Source organism: Alternaria novae-zelandiae (assembly GCF_023758075.1).
Source record: "Alternaria novae-zelandiae strain BMP 2774 chromosome Unknown scaffold_2, whole genome shotgun sequence".
Lineage (NCBI taxonomy): Eukaryota > Fungi > Ascomycota > Dothideomycetes > Pleosporales > Pleosporaceae > Alternaria > Alternaria novae-zelandiae.
This window is the reverse complement of record NW_026056962.1, coordinates 801,915-825,486: the sequence shown is the minus strand read 5'-3', so window position 1 is coordinate 825,486 and position 23,572 is coordinate 801,915. Positions and strand designations below refer to the sequence as shown.

The 23,572-nt window shown below is 52.4% G+C and overlaps 8 protein-coding genes across 8 annotated transcripts; 3 read left to right on the top strand and 5 right to left on the bottom strand.

Moving 5' to 3' along the window:
* Positions 1-4,833: 4,833 nt before the first annotated feature.
* On the bottom strand, positions 4,834-6,401 carry BNA51 (Kynureninase 1; the record flags this gene model as incomplete). Its single annotated transcript, XM_049394973.1, has 2 exons — positions 4,834-5,826; positions 5,877-6,401. The coding sequence occupies 2 exons, from the start codon at positions 6,399-6,401 to the stop codon at positions 4,834-4,836; spliced, it is 1,518 nt and encodes a 505-aa protein (XP_049258837.1).
* A 317-nt stretch (positions 6,402-6,718) lies between these two features.
* Positions 6,719-7,399, top strand: J4E88_001302 (uncharacterized protein; the record flags this gene model as incomplete). Its single annotated transcript, XM_049394972.1, has 1 exon — positions 6,719-7,399. One exon carries the CDS (start codon positions 6,719-6,721, stop codon positions 7,397-7,399), a length of 681 nt encoding a protein of 226 aa, XP_049258836.1.
* A 2,426-nt stretch (positions 7,400-9,825) lies between these two features.
* J4E88_001301 (uncharacterized protein) lies at positions 9,826-10,929 on the bottom strand (the record flags this gene model as incomplete). Its single annotated transcript, XM_049394971.1, has 1 exon — positions 9,826-10,929. The coding sequence occupies one exon, from the start codon at positions 10,927-10,929 to the stop codon at positions 9,826-9,828; it is 1,104 nt and encodes a 367-aa protein (XP_049258835.1).
* Positions 10,930-11,527: 598 nt separating this feature from the next.
* On the top strand, positions 11,528-13,543 carry J4E88_001300 (uncharacterized protein; the record flags this gene model as incomplete). The annotated part of the gene is made up of 1 exon (XM_049394970.1): positions 11,528-13,543. One exon carries the CDS (start codon positions 11,528-11,530, stop codon positions 13,541-13,543), a length of 2,016 nt encoding a protein of 671 aa, XP_049258834.1.
* A 123-nt stretch (positions 13,544-13,666) lies between these two features.
* J4E88_001299 (uncharacterized protein) lies at positions 13,667-15,949 on the bottom strand (the record flags this gene model as incomplete). The annotated part of the gene is made up of 1 exon (XM_049394969.1): positions 13,667-15,949. One exon carries the CDS (start codon positions 15,947-15,949, stop codon positions 13,667-13,669), a length of 2,283 nt encoding a protein of 760 aa, XP_049258833.1.
* Positions 15,950-16,603: 654 nt separating this feature from the next.
* On the top strand, positions 16,604-18,709 carry J4E88_001298 (uncharacterized protein; the record flags this gene model as incomplete). The annotated part of the gene is made up of 1 exon (XM_049394968.1): positions 16,604-18,709. One exon carries the CDS (start codon positions 16,604-16,606, stop codon positions 18,707-18,709), a length of 2,106 nt encoding a protein of 701 aa, XP_049258832.1.
* A 248-nt stretch (positions 18,710-18,957) lies between these two features.
* Positions 18,958-20,474, bottom strand: J4E88_001297 (uncharacterized protein; the record flags this gene model as incomplete). The annotated part of the gene is made up of 2 exons (XM_049394967.1): positions 18,958-20,116; positions 20,173-20,474. 2 exons carry the CDS (start codon positions 20,472-20,474, stop codon positions 18,958-18,960), a joined length of 1,461 nt encoding a protein of 486 aa, XP_049258831.1.
* Positions 20,475-21,128: 654 nt separating this feature from the next.
* J4E88_001296 (uncharacterized protein) lies at positions 21,129-22,442 on the bottom strand (the record flags this gene model as incomplete). The annotated part of the gene is made up of 4 exons (XM_049394966.1): positions 21,129-21,992; positions 22,049-22,266; positions 22,317-22,362; positions 22,422-22,442. The coding sequence occupies 4 exons, from the start codon at positions 22,440-22,442 to the stop codon at positions 21,129-21,131; spliced, it is 1,149 nt and encodes a 382-aa protein (XP_049258830.1).
* Between the last annotated feature and the right edge of the window lie 1,130 nt (positions 22,443-23,572).

Genomic DNA, 23,572 nt, shown 5'->3' with positions numbered 1-23,572 from the left:
TACGTTATAATTCATCATGTCGCGTGTAGGGAAGAAGACTGGCGCTGCCCTACTAGCCGAATTGCGAGCGAACCGCGCGGCGGGCAAGACGCGTTTGTCCACATACGAAGTCGCCGAAGAGGAGCAATTGTACGACGAGGTCGACGAAGAGGGGTACAAGAAGATTGTGCGGGGAAGACTGGACAAAGATGACTTCGTCGTCGGCGACGAGGGCGAGGGATACGTTGATGACGGCAGAGAAGAGTGGGATGACGGACAGGGTCAATACCACTATGCTGCCACGGATAGCGAAGAAGACGACGAGCGGCCCGCCAAGGGCAAGGCTGGTATGGTGTCAATCATCAAGCGTATGCACGACTTACAGCTAACGCATGATAGCCAAGCGGAAACGCGAAGAAGACGAGGAGAAGCGAAAAAAGATCGACAATGGCATCAGCAAGTACTTCAGTGCGAAGAACGCTGCAAAGGCACCTAAAGCAAAGGTATACTACTGTAATACATCACCCCACCCAATCTCAATGCTAATGCACCCAGCCTGTTGCCACCGCCGCCGACAAGGACTTCATGGAGGACCTGTTAGGCGAGATGAACACAAACCCCGTCCGCTTATCCACGAACCGAATGCGACCCGTCAAAACAGAGGCACGCCGAAAAACACGCGTACTTTCACCTCCTATCTCGGAGAACCGACCGGCTCCGACTACAAGGCGAAGCAATGATTCAGACGCACACATGCAAGATACACCACCGGCAACGAATGCATACGTCGACGATGACGACCTCCCCGTACTCGACGATGATCAGCCTATGAGCGACCTCCCACTACAATCGTCACCTGTCGCCAAAGCCGTAGAACGAAGAGCACAGCCTGCGATCAAACAAGAAGAAGACGAAGATGACCTCATGGAGGTTGCTCAACCCACGACACATCTTGGTGTGCCAATCACCAGTGTCAACATGGCGGGTAGGCGACCAATAGCAAAGCTCAAGAAAGAAGACTATCCCACCCCCGCCAGCTCCTCGCCCGTTGCACATTCTTCAGCACCTGTCGATGCTTCTTCCTGGAACGACGTTACAAGCAAGCTCAACGTTATGAGCAGCCCCGCTCCAGCTACTACTGGCATGGGCAAGATACAACCACAGGACGCGGTGGAAGAGGATGGTAGCTTACGCATGTTCTGGATCGACTACACCGAAATCAACGGCAGCTTGTGTCTATTCGGCAAGGTCAAAGATAAGAAGTCAGGCAACTACGTCAGTTGCTTTGTGAAGGTTGATAACATCCTCCGCAAGCTATACTTCCTACCCCGTGAATACCGTCACGTCCGAGGGGTAACCACCGACGAAGAGGTTGGTCTGAGCGACGTATCAGACGAGGTTGACTCCATTATGAGCAAGCATCGCGTGAATTTACACAAGATCAAGCCATGTACAAGGAAGTACGCCTTCGAGTTGGCCGACATACCCAAGGAAGCCGACTATCTCAAGCTCCTTTATGGATACGACAAGATGCCACTATCGTCTGATCTGAAGGGTGAAACATTTTCTCATGTCTTCGGAACCAACACATCCCTTTTCGAGCAGTTCGTGCTCTGGAAGAACGTCATGGGACCATGCTGGCTCAAGATTGATGCTCCTGACTTTGGTTCTGTTGCAAACGCTTCTTGGTGTAAGCTTGAAGTTGCAGTCAGCAAGCCCAACAACATAACAGTCGTCAGTGCGTCGGACAATCTTGACGCACCCCCAATGACACTCATGAGTCTCTCCCTACGGACTACTTTCAACGCGAAGGACAACAAGCAAGAGATCTTGGTCGCCAGTGCTATGATCTACGACAACTTCTCCTTGACCGACACGACACCCGTGGACCAGATGCAGTGCAAGAGCTTCACCATTATGCGGCCGAACGGCGCAGCTTTCCCAGTAGGCTTTGACAAAGAAGTGGAGAAGGTTAAGGGCAACATGTACATGAAGAAGACTGAGCAGGAACTTCTGAGCCTGCTGATGGCGATGTTCCAGCGGCACGACCCGGACGTCCTCGTCGGACATCGCTTGGACGACGTGGATTACAGCGTTTTGCTAAGCCGTCTGCGTGAAAAGAAGACACCGGGATGGCACCGCATTGGGCGACTCAAGAGAAGCGACTGGCCCAAGAGCATGGGCAAGGGCGGCGGAAGTTTCTTCGCTGAGAAGCAACTAGCTTCTGGCCGCTTGCTGTGTGACCTGGCTAATGATCTCGGAAAGTCTCTGATGCCCAAGTGTCAATCGTGGAGTCTTGAGGAGATGGTCCAGCTTGGGCTCAACAAGCGACGTGAAGAGCTCGACAACGAGGCCGCGCTCAAGACTTGGGCGACGACGAAGGAGGGTCTCCTCAACTACATCAAGCACTGCCAAGCCGACGCCTACTTCATCGCTGCGATCTCGATAAAGGTGCAAATGCTTCCACTCACCAAGGTTCTCACCAACTTGGCGGGTAACTCCTGGGCCCGAACACTGAGTGGAACTCGTGCCGAACGTAACGAGTACATTTTGCTCCACGAGTTCCACAAGAACAAGTACATTTGCCCGGATAAACAGTGGGGCAAGAGCAAAGTAAAGGCCGAGGAAGAAGCAGCCGAGGGCGAAGAAGGTGCGGATGCCAAAAAGAAGGACAAGTTTAAAGGTGGTCTTGTCTTCGAGCCCGAGAAGGGTCTCTACGACAAGTTTATTCTGGTCATGGACTTCAACTCCCTTTACCCCAGTATCATCCAGGAGTTCAACATTTGCTTCACCACCGTCGAACGATCCGATCTCTCGGAAGATGACGACAAGGTGCCCGAAGTCCCCACAAACCAAGACCAAGGTATCCTACCGCGCCTTATTGCTACACTCGTCTCACGACGTCGCGAGGTGAAGAAGCTCATGAAGGCCAAGGATGCCACTCCAGATGAGTTGGCAACTTGGGACATCAAGCAAATGGCTCTGAAGCTCACTGCCAACTCTATGTACGGATGTTTGGGATACACCAAGTCTCGATTCTACGCTCGACCACTCGCTATGCTCACGACATACAAGGGTCGTGAGATTCTCCGCAAAACCAAGGACATGGCCGAGGAGAAGGCATTGCGCGTCATCTATGGTGACACTGATTCCGTCATGATCAACACAAACGTCGACAACATTCAGGATGCGCTGAAGCTGGGCAACGAGTTCAAGAAAGAGGTCAACGACAGCTACAAGCTTTTGGAGATCGACATCGACAACGTCTTCCGCCGTATCCTGCTGCATGCGAAGAAGAAATATGCTGCCATTAACATGGTCCCTGTCGATGGCAAGTACATCGAGAAACTCGAAGTCAAAGGTCTCGACATGAGGCGCAGGGAGTACTGTGCTCTGTCCAAGGAGACATCAACGTAAGTTCTCCAGCCTACGGAGGTATATATAACGGCGTACTAACAATGCTATAGGGAATTGCTCAACTTCCTACTTAGTGGTGAAGATCCTGAAGTAGTCGTTGAGAAGATCCACAACCACCTTCGCGAGCTGAGCAAACAGATGCGCGAGTACGCCGTTCCAGCTCGCAAGTACACCATCTACACGCAGCTCGGAAAGAACCCCAAGGAGTACCCCAACGGTAACTCGATGCCCTCTGTCCAAGTCGCACTTCGCCTTCAAGCCAAGGGTAAACACGTCAAGGCCAAAGATGTCATGAGCTTCATCATCACAGGTGAATCATCTGGCTCGGCCGAGAGCGCAGCAAAGAACGCATATCCCGTTGACGAAGTTTTGAAAACCGACAGTGAGCTGAAGCCCGACATTGACTACTACCTCCACAAGCAAATTCTGCCACCAGTGGAGCGTCTCTGCGCGCCCATCAGCGGAACAAACATCACTCTCCTCGCAGCGTGTCTTGGCCTTGACACATCCAAATACCGTGTGAGTACCGTTTCAGGAGGCGCACAACAAGACACCGAAATCCACCCTCTGGAGTCACAGATCCCAGACTCTGTGCGCTTCCAATCATGTTCGCCGCTTTGGCTCCGCTGCCGAGGATGTACGACAGTATTCCCATTCCAAGGCCTCACTTCGACATCACCAACGTCGGTATCGTTGCAGACCATCTCGCACAGTGGTATACAATGTCCTGCTGAAGGCTGTGGGAAGATACTACAGAACATCAGTGTAGTGGCTCAGCTCGAATCCTCCATCCGCCAAGTTCTCGCTTCCTACTACGCAGGTCACGTTGTATGCGACGATCCCCAGTGCTCAAACCGGACGCGAAGTATATCCGTCTATGGACACCGGTGTCTTGGTCCAAAGGGACTCGCTCGAGATTGCTTGGGCAAAATGACCTACGAGATCAAGGAGCGCGACGTCTGGAACCAGCTGTTATACTACCAATCCTTGTTCGACGTCGACCGTGTTGGTAAAATGGATGGTGGTGTCAAGACGGAAGACATGGAGAGGAAGGAGAAGATCAAGGTACTGGCGGAGGTCAACAGAGAGAGGTTTGGCACGCTGAAAGGTGTGGTGGAGCGGTGGTTAGAGAGGAATGGAAGGCAGTGGGTGCAGATGGATAGCCTGTTTTCTTTTGCACTCAAGGCATAAGTGGTTCGGTTTCACAAAGGCGCAGCATAGGCGATGCATGATTGTCCGGGCGCGCCGTGGGGTTCATCTGGTTCTGGATCATGACGGTGTTTTGCATATAGTGTTGAAATTCTTGAATGTAGCTTTTGACCATGATATCTGGAAATTGCTGTATTGCTTGGGTATATGTATTACTTGTATTATAAATTACATCGCTTTTCGTTCACGATCAGATGTCGCTTGAACCAACGCACTGAAAGGTACTGATCATACAGTGGCAATGCCTTGGGGTACTTTGTCGTTGTGCGCGCCCTTCTGCCCAGTGCCCTTCAGGGCCTCGCGACAAGCTTCGTGGAAGACAGTAATGAATCGATGAATGTCGTGGAATGAGTTGTATAGTGGGGCAGGCGCAACGCGCAGAACGTCAGGCTTCCTTTCGTCAACAACTACACCACGCTCTTCGATGTAGTGTTGGACTTGATCCAATAACCCCGGGTTAAGAAGTACACTGAGCTGCGCGCCTCGTTCAGCCGGGTTTGCGGGTGTGATTATCTTGTATGGTGGCTCTCCTCCATCGTACTTCAGGAGGCGTGCCTCGAGGTATGCGGTCAGTTTAAGGCTACGTTGACGTAGCGCATCCATGTTTGTCAACGCAAAGACGTCTGTCGATGCCATGACGGAAGTCATATCCAGTGCGCTGGGATTGCTGAGTTGAAATCCGCTTGCACCAGCAATGGGAACAAATTTGTTTTCCATTCGAAATCGACTGCTCTTATCGCTCCCCCACCAGCCGCTCAGCCGTGGTCGATAGGCGAGCTCGGTATCGTTACTGATTACGCCGTTTGTGCCGTCTGTTCGAGATGTAGACACTTGCTCCACCCTTCCGTGCCTCTCGTGTACGAAGAGTCCACCGATGACTCCTGGACCACCATTCATGTATTTGTAGTTACACCACGCTGCGAAGTCTACGTTCCAGTCGTGTAGCTTCAGCGGGACGTTTCCAGCTGCATGCGCTAGATCCCAGCCCACTGTAATACCCAGTGATCGGCAGTGACGCGTTATGAGTTCTATATCGAAGAACTGGCCCGAGTAGAACTGAATACCAGGTAACAACACTAGTGCGGTTGTAGGCGCGTGGTGTGATATGACGGAGAGGATGTGTTCGTTGGAGAGGTAGGGTGAGGAGGCCGAGGGCGGGTCGATGGTAACAAGCGCAGACGGGTCGAGGTTGTGGTGGGCAATCTGAGAAAGAGCCGCGTACTACAAGTCGTTAATTACCAAGCGCTGATAGCATGTCGGCATCAACCTACATGATCGCTGGGAAACGCCTTGCCCTCGATGATGATCTTGTATCTGTCCTTGGTCGGTTGATAGAAACTTGCCATAAGCAAATGCAGGTTTGCAGTCAATGTCTCCATTACGACGACTTCGGTAGACAGTGCACCGACTATTTTCGCGGTTTGTTGTTTTATCGCATCATCAATGTGTAGCCATGGCGGCAGGCCTCCTTCGTAATCGGTAAAGTGACCAAATACGCCCTTAGATGCCCAAGTATCAAGGTAGCGATTCACATATTCCTTGGTCCTCCGAGGCTGCAGTCCCAAGGAGTTGCCGCAGAAGTATATGGACTCTTCACCGTCGTCTTCGCGCGTGTTCGCAGGTTTTCCGTTCTGCTGAAACCCGAACTTCCTGTTCCTTAGGTCGCCCTTTGTCGGGATCACGAATTCGTCCCTCAACTTGCTCAGGTCATCTTTCTTATCTTCCTTTTTCGCAAAGTCGTCGGTGCACAGTTCCGCCTGTGGAATAGCGAGATAAGGGTTGTGGTGTTTGGGCATGGCAGCTGGTGATGAAAGAAGAGTTAGCGGGATTCGGACAAGACAAAGCTTGTGCAGAGATGCTGTAGCACTATCATTGAGGCTTCAGGGACGATAAGTAGATAGCTTGAGCGGGTAAGGCTGGAACAGTCTGGTGCTCGTACGATGGATGGTGGCGGCGGCACAAGGTGGGGTTTGTGCCTGACTCAGCGGGTCTAGAACCCCGAGTGTGAGGGCACGTCTGATTGGATCCCGTCGGGTGTGACATTCCTAGCTATGACCTCAGACTCGCGGTCCTTCATCGCGACAGCGCCATCCACATGCTCGATATCGCGATAATGGCCTCCCCTTCAACCATGTGCGCGTCGTGCCTGCGGATAGCAAGACAAACAACGACACGGCGGCCGGCCCAACCTATCGCCGCCGCAGCTCAATCAATGCGAGCGTACAGCAGAGCAGCACCGCACGCCACTTCGCCATCGCTATTCCTCGACTTTCTTGCGCCATCATCTCCACGAGGGACTTCAAGACTTGTCCCAGTACAAGGTTTAGCATTCTCACAACCACAACACATACCACGACGAGCCCTCGCCACATCATCCGACGCCTCCACCGCAAAGCCCGCCCGCGCGATCCAAAACCCACGCACCGACGATTCCGGCAACCCCATGCTGATCTCGATAGCACCCCGTGCATCGAACCGGCTTCAGAAGATCTCCTCGGGCGATAATAATCCGAACCTCGCATTGCGCGTAAGCATCGAGAGCGGCGGATGCCACGGCTTCCAGTACCTCATGGACTTGACCGACCTATCCAAGAACCCGGCGACAGAGGAAGATACCATATTTGAGGGAGAGAAGGGAGAGAAGATCGTCATCGATGAGTCGAGTTTGGAGTTGTTGAATGGAAGCACCGTGGACTATACCATGGAGTTGATCGGGAGCCAGTTCAAGATCACCGGCATACCAGGCGCGACGAGTAGTTGTGGGTGCGGGACAAGCTTTGATATCAAGATGTAGATTATACCCAGGCATTGAAGTTTACACAGGTCGGTGCTTTAGCTGGAATTGGCCTCGTAATATACATGGAGTAACCCTGCATCTCCATAGGCAGCCTATCTTGAGCACCCTCTGCACGCTCTCCATGCCGCGATCATTCTTCGTACAAATTGAGGAATCGAAACGTCTCGAGTTTCTTTCAGCCATTCAGAGTGGTCGCTCTCAAGGTGAAGGTTCACAGCCCTGTATGCAGCACCACTCTTCGGATTTGACGATAGTTACTCAGATAGGCACTATCTGTCTTCTCTTCTTCTCGTTGCCCACTTTCTTCAGCCTCGTTTATCGCCAACCCAGCCAGATGGCAAATACGATGACCGTCAGCGGTATCGTGGTAGCAGGAAGTATCCACCATCTTCGTGAAATGCGCAAGCCGTCGTCTCCGTAGTCAAAGAAAGTTGTGCTTAGAATCGCGGAGATGAAAGTGCCGGGTAAGAAAAGCATCGTAACGGCGGCAATAGTGATCATGGACGCAGAGTCACGCTGTGTCAGTAGTGCGACATCCGCAGTAGCGTCCGCGATTTTGATGTTAGTTTTCGAATCCCTCTGATTCGACAGCTGGAAAAGCTGGTGTACTGAGTTAAGATCTTTTCGTTCAGATGGAGAGTTATACTGACTAGGTTGATTCTGAGGCTTGTCCTTTCGTGGTATACACTTGTCCATCTGCTACAAGTATCGCAGGCCGATATGAGCATATCGAACGACTCGCACATGTCTGTTTGGTCCAAACTCCACAGCTTCGCGGAAGTTCCCACAGCTTCTTTGTACTTTACGTAAGATTCACGTAGAAAGTGCAGTTGTGCGTAAAGATCCTGGCTATCTTGTCTGAGGGTAAGCCATGATCTTGCAAGTTGATGAAGCTCAATCGTAGCCTCTCGAAACGTATCAAGGTTTTCGTCGTAGACTCGCTCCTGTAAGGGTCGTTAGATTTGCTTATCTTATGAAGGGAAGCAATGCGGACATAATGAATGAGCTTGTCGCGACGGCTTCCGATATCCAGCTGCCACTGCTTCAGACAGTCGTCTGCAACTAGCGAATCGAGCAGGAAGTCGCGGTGAGCCAGGAGTGGCTTGATTTCTACAATGTCTCTCAAGCGAGAAACGGTAGGAGTAGGACAGTTGATGCAGAAGTAGGTAGTCTGGTTCGGAGTGCGTATGCAGTTGATGAAACTGACACCAGTATCCCAACCGCATACGTATTGGTAGCAAGTATCTGTTCATAAGATCAATCAATGTGTGTACAAGAGGGTAGACATGTATCGTACCGAACGAGAGCAGATCGCCCTTTTCATTGCGACGCAAGAACAGCTGGTTTCCCATCTTAGCCCAATAAGTATCTTTGGAGTATATGTTCTTCAGTAGCGTTTTCGACAAACCAGAATCCCTCAGAATGCGGAAGGTCCGGGACCGAATCTCGAAGTTTCCTGGTAGCCAACCACTGCTTGGTTCCAATGTGTTCAGGAAGCTTTGAGAACCTTGTCAGCTTGCTACCCTAGCTTGTGATGTCTCCATAAATTTCTTGGTCTTATTTTGGCCCAAGTCGTGTTCTTCAGCGCCCTGCTAAGATTTACAAACATTCCACGTACCACATTCGCAACGAGTGCTCTCCTGTACTTGTCGGTTGAGTCTGAAGAGTCAGGATTACTCATTAGTATTGCTATGGCTGACACACACCTGCAATATATGCTCCAAATCGTCGTCATCAATGTTGTCTCGCCATTCTTGGGCTTCGTTAACCTCATCACGGCTTCATTTTCTTGTGGCACCCACGAAGGTGCTGTCCTTCTCCATACAACACGTTAATCGTCGTATTGCCGCCCTTCGACCCCTCGGCTTGCTTCAGACGCCACGAGATAAGCGCATCGTCTTCGATATCCGGACGGGAATGTTCGCTCAAGTCAAGTTTCTGGTTAGTGAATTGCGGCTGACCTGTCGTTTCGGGCCAGTGTAACCAATTGACTAGCCGGCAGCGAACAACGCGGCGGTCTTCGCGTGATGTTGAGTTGTCGTAATAAGTGGCAGACATCTCGAAGGCATGTTGGAGAAGATCATGCAGCGTTGCGCGATGAACGAGATGAATTGCCATCAGGCCGTGCTAAATCTGAATGCTGGGGCTGAGATGATGCGTGGGGCAGGTTGCACCTGCATGCAGGCGGCGTGCGCTAAAGCAGTCAGTCAGCTACATCACCGTAAAGAACGCATCCAGACCGTCGCGCCTATTTCACACATTCCCCAAAACTGGCATTGAACAAGTTCTTTATTTGCCCGCGGAGAGGTACGCACACGTCAAGAAACCTCTAAAGACTGAGTAATTGTACTAGATCCCTGAGCTCGTCCACTAAGAAAGTACCAGGGCAGCAAACTTGCAAATCCAGATCACAACTTCCGGTATCACTTCAGGCTTACAACCACCTTTCTTGCCGAAACTCCCTTCTTCTGAATATGCAAAGCTTCTTGAATGGCTTCCAGGCCCTCTCCAGCGATAATGGGCTCGGGAGCTGCTCGGAACCTCTCAGTCGCGAGTGCTTCAGGCAGGAAGTCGGCGTACACGGCTTTACCGACAGGGGAATGCGCCACCGATCCGTACACGAAACTTGTCTTGATACCTCTCAACTGTGACTTGATGATGATGGAGATCATCGAAGTGGCGAAGCTCCAGATAATCTGCAGTGCGACAAATCGCTTCGGTTGAGCCGGGATTGGATATGTCGCCATTGCAATACGCTTATTGCCTTTACATCTGCCCAAGACGTCTAGACAATGGAAAACTGCGTTCTCTCCAATAGACAAGGCTCCCGCGCATTCTTTCCCTTCCATGACCCCGACGATCTTGTCGACTGTAGAGGGGTCGTTGTAGTCGAAGACTTTGCTAGCACCGAGGGATCTCATGAGATCGAAGTTCTTTGGTGAAGATGTCGATATGACTTCGTATCCAGCGGAAACAGCGAGTTGGATAGCGTTGCAGCCTACGCTAGTCGAGCCTCCCCAGACAAGGACCGTTTTTCCGGTCGGTTTCGGGTGAAGTTGAGGATATTGCAGACCGAGCTGATCCTTCTCGAACAGCCCTGCTGCAGCGGTAGTGAAAGCCAGAGGTATCACTGCAGCAGATTCAAATGATAAGCTGTCTGGAATAGACGATGTGTTCCTTTCCAGGAGAACGGGAAACAGCTGGAATGCTCCGTATGCCGCGCTGTTGATCTTCTTGTCTGTACTGTGCGCCTGACCTAGAACACGGTCTCCTACTTTGAACCGTACCACTTTGCTGCCGATCTGAACCACTTCGCCAGCGACATCAAAGCCGAAAACAAAAGGATATTTGATCCAACCGAACGCCATACTGGTGCCCTGGTCTTGCAAAACCCAATCCACGGGATTGATCGCCACTGCACGATTCTTGACGATAACTTCATCGGGCCCAGGAGTAGGAAATGGCGCTTCCGAGACTTCCATGCGTTGCTTCGGTGCTGGCATCCATGCTGCGAGATTGGTAGGCATCGTGTAGAAGATGAGGACTCGGAGAAGTGATTAGATGTGCGTTCTCAAGATATTGAATGATGATAAAGTTTGAAGTATCTTTCTTTGCAGCATTCTCAACATCTAGATTCCTTTCCATCTTATACTTCTACCAGCTCCTGGACTTGATGCCTGCTTGCAATGCAATCTCGTGGACGCGGAGCATTGCACCAATCAGAGGCCAGCGGACGTCCGTTTGGGCCCACATTTAAGCCACCTGCCGTCCGTAGGCTTACTTCGATTACTCTGACGCACACGACCCCAATAGGAAGAATGTGCGATTTAGTGTAAAAGCTCTGGTAAGATACGGCCCATGTATATAGCCGCCGACCTAAGTTCCTCCGTGCGTATCGTGCTTATGTTGCCACCAAGATCACTACCTATGGTCAGCATGTCCTAAACACTTCATCATCTCCTAAGTACGCCTGAAGCAACCAGAGAGATGACAAACTCGCCTATTTCCTCGGAACGACTGCTAGAGAGAATGAGAGGTCGGGAGAAGGCCCAGCTATCCTGTGATTTCTGCAGGAAGAGAAAGTAAGGAAGTGATTTACCTTATTACCAAGACACCTAACAGGAAATGTCTAGACTTCGATGTGATCGAAACAAGCCTTGCGGGAGCTGCATTCGACTAGGGCAAGTGGCAGGGTGCAGCTTCCCTCTACCCCAACTTCCGCGAGCTCCACAAAAAGACAGACCGATAGAGAGCGCCACGCGAAAGGCGTTCGAGGAACGAATTGATCAGCTGGAGTCGCTCGTCCGGTCTTTGCTTGACAAACAAGAAAAACTCCCTGATGCTCGGATGCCGGGGAATCTGGCGACCCAAGAGACTACAGAAACCGTCGCCGCGGTGGATCCTCTCGTATATGAAGCTGGACGGATAAACCTGAACGACCATCAGTCTTCATACGTCGAGAGTGACCACTGGAAAGCCATCCTGGATGAGATTAGTGACCTGAAAGACATGGTACAGGAACAAGTTGAAGAACCACAACATACTGAGCCAACACTCCCTGGAAACGACCTGTTTCTTCTCAAAACATACCCAGTTACAAAAATGGATATCGTCGCTGCGATTCCGCCCCGCATAATTGTCGATAGCATGATCTCGAAATACTTCAAATGGGCGGACATGCCCGTCTCACTTGTCATTCACCGCAAGGTCTTTATCAAACAATACGAAGCGTTTTGGGAAGATCCGCTTTCGACGTCAACCATGTGGCTGACTATATTATACGGCATGATGTATACAGTAGCCTATTGTACGCTATTCATGAACGGCGGTGCGGCCTCATTGGACGAGACGACAGCAGCCGAATATCACAGCCTGATCATCTCCTCACGAGAGAAGATGATACAATGTCTTAGGCTAGGTAACTACATGAAGGGCGTACCGCATACCATCGAGGCCTTACTGGCTTTCCTTCAGACCGAATACGTTCAAGGCGAAGACACACAACAGGGCTGTTGGCAATTGACGGGCGTCATAATACGCGTAGCGCTCAAGATGGGCTACCACCGCGATGGCTCGCATTTCCCGCAGATGAGTGTCTATGAGGCCGAAATGCGCAGGCGTACCTGGTATATCCTCACCCAATTTGACATCGCCTCAGCTTCTGAGGTCGGTCTTCCGCGAATCATAAAGGAAACTCAATGCGACACCGCTGAGCCGCGCAATCTCCTGGATGATGACTTTGACGATACGTCCACCGTCTTACCGCCTGCTAGACCACAAAGCGAGCACACGCTGTCCCAATTCCTAGTATACAAGAGCAGGATAGTCTCCGTCTACGGAATGATCTGCGACTTCACGACGTCATCGAAGCAGCGAGACTACGACGAAGCAATGCGCTTAGATACGCTACTTAACACAGCGTACGCCCAGAAGCCTCCCATACTCCAGTTGAAACCTATGCAGCAATCTATCTTAGACGGCGCAGAGCTCATCACCCGTCGTCTCTATATAGCGATGTCGTATCACCACGCGCAGATTACCCTCCATCGCAAGTTCATCATTCTTTCAAAGACAAACAGCAAATACCAGGTCTCTCATTCGACATGCATAAGCGCAGCGTTGACAATGTTGCGGCTGCAAGCAGAATTATTCGAACAGTGCCAGCCAGGCCGTATGCTAAATACCGATCGATGGAAGATCCTTTCCTTGATCCAATCCGAGTTCCTGCTGGCCACAACAGTCCTGTGTCTCAATTTGAATGATGATATGAAGAAAGGGCTGGTCGGGGAAGAAGTGGCGCAGAAAAGCGTGGAAGCACTCAAGAGTTCGAGAAGTGTGTGGGAACAGCAACAGGGCTTCTCGAAAGAAGCGCAAACGGCCGTGAGAGCGGTGAATGCTGTTCTGGGTAAATTGGGGAGGGACCCGACAACAGACACCGATGAAGGTAATCTGGCAGGTGGAGAACATGGAGAGTCTTTCTCTTCATTCTCGGGAGACATCACTTCTGGCCCTAATCCGCTGGCATTTGAGGATGCCTCGCAAACGCAGCTTTCTCACAACATACCGGATGAACTTTTTGGCACAGCTTTTGACGAATTCTTGGTGATGGATCAAGGATTAGACGGATGGCTTCAGGTTTGAGATGAGGTTGATACATTACAAAGTCGGTCATCGTCTATCTCATAACTTCGGTAATATAGTATAGTCTTTTCCAGCTCTTCGAGAGCCCTACATCATATCTGTCGAATCGATGTACACCTAATCTTACACTGCAATCGCTTGGCTGCCTTGTTCGTCCTTCGGTTCTTCGTCAACGCCAAGACTTTCCATGATGCCCTTTGGAGCGTCTTCAGGTTTTGGCTCAGACTGGGCGGGCGGCTGCTCTACAACTTCGTCGAAGATTCCACCTTCGGGCTCTGTGCTCTGGCCAATGGCCTTTAGTATCCTCCATGCCCTCCTGAACTCGTCTCTGATAGCAACGATACCACGGTGAGTGACGGTCCTTGCGACATTGTGATCGGTCTCGAATGGATCTTCAATTGCGAACAGATACCGATTCGTGACCTTTTTTTCCGCCGTGATTTTGGTCGTCGCGCTCACCCAGCCCTTGCTTTGCTTCGACAAGATTCCGCCAGGCGTCCGAAGGGACAGGACTTCGTTGGTCCAGTAGAATTGCGGGGGCTTGGGTCCATAGCCGTACCCGGATAGAGAAGCGTAGTACTGGAAGAATCCGCGTAGCAATTCACCGACAGACTGTGTGTTCTGTGAAAGGCGACCGGCTTGCGCGGCCTGGATGATCTCCAGCTCGTTGCGCCAAAAGCGGACCTGATAGCCTGCTATAGTCGTGTTCTTGAAGAACTGCTCTAGAGCTACTGTGTCGCTCGGGAGCGGGACGGCGAGTTGGAGATTTGGACACACCGGTGGTTGGGCGACATTGACCAGATAATGCAGTACCATAAGTACCCATCCGTATGAAGAGAGAGTGCCAGAGTATGCGCTGTTGACTTTTCGTCGCTTGGCCCATGACTTAACGAAGAGAACCATTGGCCGTACACGAGGGTCAGTTAGGGAGTAGCATCGAAGCATATGAGTGTTATGGATACCGAGTGGGTTTTCGAAGTTGATGTCACACTGAATACCGCAGCCCGTCTTTGGAAAGTCGAGGGGACCGACTACCTTCTCTCGCATCCACTGTTTCTCAGGGCGGTGATGCTGATCTTTCTTAGCCTTTTCATCGGTTCCGTTGCTGACACTGTCTTCTGACTTGGTGGCCGAGGTAATGGAGGTTTCCTGGGCGGTCTCAACTTTTGCAGGAGCTTTTTGCCGTTTCTTGGTAGTTGCCGCAGCACCTAGTGTAGGGAATTCGTCACCAAAGTTAGGGCTGTCTGACTGCGCAGTAAGCTCTGAAGCTTTTGCTCCATCAACATCTACCAGCGGCTTTGGCGGTGGGGTAGCCTCTTGTGGCTTGTCTGAAGGGTACTTCTCCTCTTCCGGAAGCTCTTCCCACTTCTGGCGTTCCTCGGCGAGAGCATTATACAAGGTCTCGGTTGGCGTCTGGCATATCTTTAGAATTGGTACTCTCGTCCTTGTGAGTAGACGGCCACCCAGCTTGGCGTCGAGAACTGCCCGTTCCAGCAAACGCGGGATGCCACGATCAATGGCAATATCACTAGCCCTCGCTGGATCTTTCCATGTTGGCACTACTGCCAGATCCATGTCTGAGCCGGGCATACCAAAGCCGGAAGCTAAGCTGCCAAAGCCTACCAAGGAGATAGTCGAGATATCACCAGAGTAGCCGCTGGCAAAAGCTTCTTGCATGATGGTTTCCAGGTGCTTTCGGAAGTCTTCTTTGGCCTCCGACTCGGATCTGGACATCTCCACCTTCGGAATCTCGGCTGCTGCAATTGCGTCCAAGTGTTTGACTTGGGCCATGGAGTTCTCTCGTGGTTGATTCATCGGTGGTCGAGGAGGATATTGACCTTGTGGACGGGGACGCTGTGTCGATGCTGGACCTACCGGGATTTGGCCTGGCAGTGCGAAATGATCATGAGGCCGTTGCATGATTCTAGGGGGCTGTGTGCGTGATGTACCATCAGCGTTCAGATTTTGTTGTTGATGGGGCCGCCCTCGCCCCCGTGAGTGATACTGTCGATTGTCTACCTGTGGGCCGTTTTGAGAGACATTTGGGCCTTGCTGGTCTGGGAAGTTTCGCGGAGGTTGTTGATATCGCTGGTTGGAAGCAAACCCTCTTCCACCCCCTCGGACTGGCGCCGTGTTGGCGGAGGCGTGGGCGCGCCATCCTTGAGCTTGATCTGGAGTAGGACCTGGAGTTGTGTGGTTCTGACCGTTGCTGTTGAAATTGTTGACGGTATCGTGTAAACCTCCACGACCTCGGCCACGACCTCTTCCTTGGCCTCGTCCGCGTCCACGGTGTGCTGACGGGGCGTCTTGACCAGACTGTCCACCGGCCATGCTAACGTTGCCGAGGATCATATTGCGCAATTGATTCTCGAGCCCAGTGGGCTGTGATGCATTTTCCTGCTCCATGATGTCGGATTAGTTTGAAACCGTTGGCGGTGTAAGCAAGTAGTGGAGTGTGTATCCGGTTTGACGAAGTCCGGCAGTGAAAGAGGGGCAGGGAAGAGATCTTATTAGGCCAAACTCGTATTCAGAGGAAGTGATTCTGGCTTTTTAAGTTGTGGATGTTTCCTATGACTTTGGTTGGTGTGGCGCGTGGCAGTTCTGGCGATTACTATGGGAGGAAGCGATTGGAGGCCCCAGTTGATGGATCTTATAGGAAGACTATTCACACCAGGCAACCATGGGTGAATGTCTTGTCTAGTCAAAGCGATCAGGCCTCGGAAGGATTTGGATTAAACGTCCACGGTGGCTCTTGTGCAAGGGATTGCTGGAAGTGCGCGATTCCTATGGTGGCTCATTCCTGGCGCAGCAACCGTGGAAGCGATGACGAACTGGATCGGGCAGTCGCTGAGTGGTGGCACTGTTTGGGAAGGCGGAGACGGCCTTCGCTGGAAACGGGCTTGGCGCGCTAAGACACTAGCGTGGAGCTGTGACGTTCGCGCGCGACACAGGCCGAAGTTGAAGGAACTCCCTGGGACAAAGGTGACTGCGTCTCCCCACCCTCACTATCGTCTGCCCATCGCCTCTCGCTCGTGCCCCCATCCCACCGCTGCCTCCGACATGAACGGCAACATGAACGGGAACCCGCCGCCCGCCAGCGCGCCCGCTGCGCCCGTCGCCGCCAATGGCCAGCAGCCGCCTGTTCGTCGCCGTCGCCCACGTCCGCAGGCCGATGTCCTGCGCAAGCCCCGCCGCCCACTACAGAACATCACGAGGCCCATGGTCTCGTTGTCGCAAATGAACGAGGCCAAGAAGCCCGTCGCCGGGCCCGCAAGCGATGGCACGCAGTCCAAAGACGCGTTGCGACATGAGTTCATTGCTCAAGGCGCCAGCAGCTTCCCACTTATCGTAAGCCGCAAGGACTTGAAAGAGCTGCGACACCATGTCATGCGTCTGCAGAGCAAGACGCACGTCGACATCACCGACGACAACCAGTTCAAGACGCCCATCAAGCTCCACCGCCGAGATCCCCGCGCGCCTCCAAGCGGCATGGGCTCCACGTACGAAGAGGAAGACACGAAGGAGGACATGGAAGAAATGAAGGAGCGGGAGCGCATCGAGCTGCAGAAGGAGGAGCGTCGCAAGGTTCGCGAGGAGAACCAAGCCAAGATCGCCCCTACTGGCATGAAGAAGCCACCTGCCTTCCACAAGAAGACGGAGCAGAAGTACCGGCCCGATGATACTCCAGAGGCAAAGAAGCGACAACTTCTGCGATACGAGGAGACGCTGCCATGGCATTTAGAGGACTTCGAGAACAAACAGACGTGGGTCGGCACCTACGAGTCGGAGCTGTCTGAAACACATGTCATGCTGTCGACCACCCGCCCCGGCGACCCCAGTACAGCAATCCAGATGGCCCCTATGGAGCGCTGGTATCGGTTCAACGTCAAGGGCAAGGTCAAGACTGGCGGCGATGATCTCGATAAGATTCTGGCCAAAGTTGAGAGAGGCGGCGGACCCAAGTTTTTCGCCGAACTCGAAGAGCGTCAGAAGCAGCGTGTCAACGCAGAGAACAATGCGAAGATGTGGAGCGGAGTCCGTACCCGTGTCGGTGGCGGCGCAGACGACGAAGGCAGGATCAAGCGCGAGCGCCCCGACGACGACGCAACCGGATTTGTAAAGCGCGAAGCTGACGCGGACGATATCGACTTTAACCTTGAGGAAGACTTTGCCGACGACGAAGAGGGTCTGAATGGTCTCTTTGAAGGTGAAGAGCAGGACGTCAAAGAAGCCGCAGAAAAGCTCAAGCGAGACCAACTGCAGGCTGCTCTGTGGGATCGCCCCGATGAACTGGCCATTGCGATCAAGGAAGAACAAGAGCGGAAGGAGGCTGAGGAGAGGAGGATCCAGGAAAAGGGCACCCGAAAAGCCCTAGTCAAACGCGAAAAGCAATATGATTACCTCGACAGCGATCCAGAGAACCCGTACATCACGGAAAGTGAGTCCGACACCGACTCCGAGACGGAGCGTCAACAGGCCAAGGAAGAGGCAGAGAAGAAGGCAGCCGAGCAGAATGGCAAGGCACCGGAAGCTGGTAACGTCCCCTCTGGTGCATCTACCAAGGGCACCAATACCCCCTCGGGGAACCACAAGTCTGGCGAGAGCAAGAGCAAGAAGAGGCCAGGCTCACCCAACCTCTCAGAAGCTAGCGGCAACGAGTCCTCGCGCAAGAAGCACAAGAAGAAGCATGACAAGCTGGCTGATGGATCCCGGAAGTCGTCCCTTGCTAATCTCAAGGGCGCAGGGTCTGGTAGCGACAGCGAGATGACTGACGCCGGCAAGAAGCGGAAGAAGGACAAGAAGGACAAAAACCGCATCATGATTGGCGCTTCTCCGAGCGGCACTCCTGGTGCTAGCCGTGCAGGCAGTCCTACAGCCAGCGGCAGCCGCGCAGGTAGTCCCTCTGCAGCCTCATCACGGCCTTCCCTACCATCTGCCAAGGAGATTTACGAATCGTTGCCACCCCAAGGCATGAACATTCAGAATCTCATTGTCAAGTTCAAGGGTCGTGTTGACAAGACCAACACGCAGGTCTTCATCAAGCTCGTCAAGGCGGTGTCTAGCTTCGACAAGGCCAAGAGCTGGCTTACCCCTCTGGAGAAGATGCCCTCCGAGGAGCACATTAACGCATTCATGAATGCGTCAAACGCACCGAAACCTGCGTAGTCTGAGACCGCATGTGGTCAACACGAGAGCGAATGCGATATCCAGCCGGTCCCTTGGTAAATTGCATTAGCGTAGGGGACGAGGGCAAAGGCTAGTAATGAGGAGATACTCGGGCACTACTTGCTCGGGTTTATCAGTACATAATACATGAATCGCAGAACATGGATTACTCTATGCATGTAGCGTTCTGTGATACGCCGTTGAGGCTATACTATCATTATGCATAAACTCAAATCCTCTACCAAAACTTATGCTTTTAACTCTCTAACCCCACCTTCTTCAATACACTTCTCACTGCCATCGCCGTCTCTCAACGGACTCTCGTGCCCCTCTTCTGCAGCAACTTCCGCTAATACCTTCTCATTAGCATGAACGCCCACTTCTTCATCTTTCGCCACATTTCTCCCATGCATTTCTTTATCCGCCGTCTTGCCATCAGCACTATCCTTGTCCTTCTTGATCATGCTCCAGCCACCCCTCCACCCAACCCACCTCTCTTCCCATGGACCTCTAGCAATGATGACAAGAAGCGCTGCGGAGATAAAACCTACGCTAGCACTCCCGCTCCCAATCCAACCCGCAGCAGCATAAATATGGTTCCCGGCCGCCGTACCGATGAGTTGACCGCAAAACGTAGCAACCATGAAAGCAGTGTTCACTCCGTTGCGCCGCTTAGGCTCGACGGAGTAGATGCTAGAACGATTCGCGATCTGCGCAGTCTGGTTGCCGAAATCCATCAATAGGGCTTGAAGGACGGGACCTGCGACCGTAAAGGTTCCAGTATAGGTGCCGAGACATATACCAATGAGAGAGCATGTGAGGCCAAAAAGCACGGAGAAATGTGGTACGAAGCGGTCGGTAACTGTACGCGCGTAGATGGGGGAGATGAGCATGCCTGCTATACCTATCAGACCGAAGAGACCGATTGTCAGGGATGAGTAGTTGTATGGGTCGCCGGCGAGGAGGAATGTCAGCGTTGTCCAAAACGATGTAAATGGCGCTGAGCAGAAGAGACCTGCTAGACATGCCTGGACGAGAACGGGGTGGCGGAACAGCATTTTGACAATGTCGAGTAGGATTCTGAAGTAATTCATGCCGGGGTTGGTCGCTGGGTAATCTGGCATGAAGAGCCAGAGCAGGACGAAAATGATGTACTGGAGGGCAAACGCCATCCAGTATACTGCGCGCCAGGTAACAAAGTTTGAGATCGTTCCAGAGAGGACGCGGGCAACGAGCACGCCGAGCATGAGGCCGGAGACGACGATGGACAGGGCTGCTGCGCGGCGTGATGGAGGAGCTAGGTCGCCCACGAGCGGGAGCATGAGTTGTGGCGTCACTGTTGTTACCGCCACGATGAAGGATATGGCCGTGAACGTGCCGAGGTCGGATGTCAGACATAGTCCTAGCCTGTTCCATTGTCAGCAATCTTCTTTCAGCATGCCTCGGATTTCAACGTGACATACCACAATGTCGCAGTGAATCCTACTAAACCACATACGAAAGGTCGTCGAGGCAACAAGTCTCCCAACGGACACAGAAAGAGTAGTCCAGCGGCATAGCCAGCTTGCATCACAGTAGGAATCTGTGCGACTTGCTCATAGCGCACGCCGAAGTCTGCAGCTAGTAGATTGAGGATCGGGTGGTTGTAGTAAAGGTTTGCGACTGTAAAGCCCGCGGCAAAGGCGAATAGAACGTTCACTGGGATGATGGTAATCAGCTGGAATCCTGCATGGTGTTCATCGAGGAGAGCTCTGAGGAGCTGCATCGTGAGGTAGGCTTTGTTCAAACCGAACTATGACATGAAATTTCGCATAAAGACGTACTGCTCATAGAGAATTGCGGTGGTTTATCCGGATCCCAGCGACAGTTCGGCGGCGTCCACGTCAAGATTGTGTAAATTCTTCTCCATATTGACTGCTTCTCTTCTTCCTGCTCTATTATGCCTGTATTCCGCTCTATTCCTTTTCGTGGTGGACGACCCGTTGGTGATGAGGCTGCTGTCTGCACTGCACTTTCGTCGGTGGCTGGTACCATCCCTCGGCCCCCACCATCTTTTAAGTCGACCGTTGACATAATTCGGCTTACGTCACACACATAATATACTTCCAATAAGCTATCCAACAAGAAATGACGATACAAACAGTAGCGGCGCGAAGCGTAGTACAGAAATAAGGATGTAGAAGTAAAGCAGATAAGATGCAGAAGAATCGAGGTACTGAGAATCGATGACGGGATCCTTCCTATTTCGACCAAGTTTGGCAAAGATCCATAATTGAGGAGCCGAGAACAGTTTTGAGCGAGGCTGTTATCCCCGGTATCACCGCCAATCAGATCTACCACGCTATCTGGATGTAGGGCATGACTACGGTTTTGCGACTTGAGAATATTGTTGGTATTGCGTCGCATATGCATCTCCCGTCTAGACAATGTCAACGATCTTCTCGTCTTCATCGTCTTCGGCATTTTCCAATTCCATCAGCTTCCCGCTACCACCTGCACTAGCCATGTCTGGTATATCCTCCTCTTCGCCTTCTTCTTTGCGCATGATGACCTGGACCACACGGTCACATGCTTCTTGGACTGATTCGTCATCGACATGCATGTGGCACTCTCTGACAATCGGGTAGACTTTGATGCGCCTCAGCACCTCTCTGCTTTCTTGCGTTGTACTCAGTAAAAGCAGCGTCTCAAGATGAGTCTTGATGATTTCGTGATCCTTCTCGCGCTCCTTGTCCGGCTCAAGGAGTTGTAGCTCATCCAGCATGCCCTCTGTGTCGTCATCTGCGTACTCTTCTGGGCCCATGAGGGGTAGAAGGATGTATGGAAGTAGGTTTGCACCGATAGATGGAGGTGGGAGATTCGGGTCGGGCGATAGATTCGATAGTAGCACGGGATGCGAAGGGACGTGGAAAGCGACGTTCTTAATCGCCGAAGCTACGCCAAGGCGGCGGATGTGCGAGGCGTGGTCTGTGAAGACCTGGATCTTGGTGATTGGGATTACGTTATCGTCGTGCTCTTGCGGTGTGGTGAGGTATTCGCGACCCTTGGGAAACTTGGCTAGATCGGCGAAGAAGTACGAAAGGTAGTCAAAATCTGCGTTCTTGTTATACGCGCCCTCTGCGCCCTTGACGAAGCAGTCCATGAGCTGATCCATAGCCCACGTTGACTTGGACAGTTCTTTTGGTATGTCGCGCTTCAACTCTAAAACGCGCTGTAGCGAGTCGTCCTTTGCCATGTTGGCGAGGAGCATTGCGATCTCGTTGGCGTTGGGCTCTTTTGAGTTCTGCAGCAAGTCAGCCCTTGACAGTCCTTGGCTGTATACAGGGGGAACTGACATACGGTTATCCGCGATAAGAGCGTTTCGAGGAAGTCGTCGTCCTTTGCCAGCGCCTTCTGGACCTCGGCGTCGGCGGAGACATTGATGAGGATGGTCAGGGCGTTCTTCGCTATGGGCGCATAGTCCTTGACGAGTAGCTTCAGGTCCCTAATAGGCTCTAGTTGGTTGCGCTTCCATAGGGAGACGTTCGCCTGTGAGTATCCGACAAGGTGGTCGGCCGCTGCATAGTGTGAGCTGTGTTCGGTGGTGGGGTGGAGGGGCTCGTCTGACCAGTCTGCCTGATCTGCGTGTTGCCGTGGTGCAGGAATTCCACAAGCTGGAAGCGGAGTATTAGCTGACGATGAACCCCAAAGTCTCGAGTACTTGGCTTCTTACCTCTTCTAATTCTGACGGCATCGTGGCTATGGCTGGCTTCGCGTGACTGTCGTGCGCCATGACGAAGGCCTAACTTTTTCTCGACTGCACATCTCGCTTATCGATAAGCCTAGCGCGCGTCCCGCATCTTCGCTGCGCGTTGTCGCGAGCTGCATGCCCGGCCACTGCAGCGACGTGATACCCGCTGATTGCTTCATCTAATGCATATTGCCCTGCCTATTCTTAACAAGAATGACCTGACCCCGTCATCGTCTTTCGACCACCAAGCCCTTGGACGCTTACCACCACAGCTGGGCAGCCACAGCTCCGTTGGAAGCTCGGCCTTAGTTCGGGTAACTCAGCACATTACCCAGCGACCAAGTCTTGTAATCAGGCCATCTTGCACAGTTTGCGTCCTGGTAAATTGTGCGATAAGCTGCCAGTGCGATGTCTGAGCCAGAGTTGCCTTGGTGCTAGGGCGGCTGCGTGCACCGTGACTCTGCAGCGTGCGAGCCCTCTTACCGCCGAAAGCTTGGTGGCTTCAAGCCCCATCCCCACCAAACGCTCTTACGCCAGAACAGACCTTCATCCGCCAGCGCTGCATGATCAAAGCCCGCGAAACTATGAAAATATATTCATGAGTTCAATTCCGGCTACAAGAATAATGAAGAATCACGCCCTGACTTTCGTGCTGTCAAAGGGCAGGTACGACAACAGACATCCCTCCCACAGCATTCATGATGCACACCGAAAGTGGCATGTTGGCAAAGGTTTTGAGCGCTCGAAATAGATCGACGACTCGCAGCGGGCCGCCGGACTGGCCACTTGTCACATGCATATGCTACCCCGACGCAGGGCAGGCACATACCGTCTACCAATCATCGCCAGATGCAGGCATTCTCACATCTCAAGCTAGTGCGGCGGGGAGTGTAGCGAGTGAACAGCGTTGGCGCTTACAGCAACCAGCAGCCAACCACCCAAAATATAACCGCCGCTCATCAATTCTGAGTAGCGCCGAGCCTTACACACATCTTGATTGGGCCCATCTGACCACCACCTGGCTGAGAAGAGGGTTTTCCTGCATGGGAAGTCGTCTTTGTACCGCTATTGCCCTGGCTGCATGCCACGGCTCTTCCGATGGCTCGGAGTGCCTCGCAGAATGCTCGTCTTAT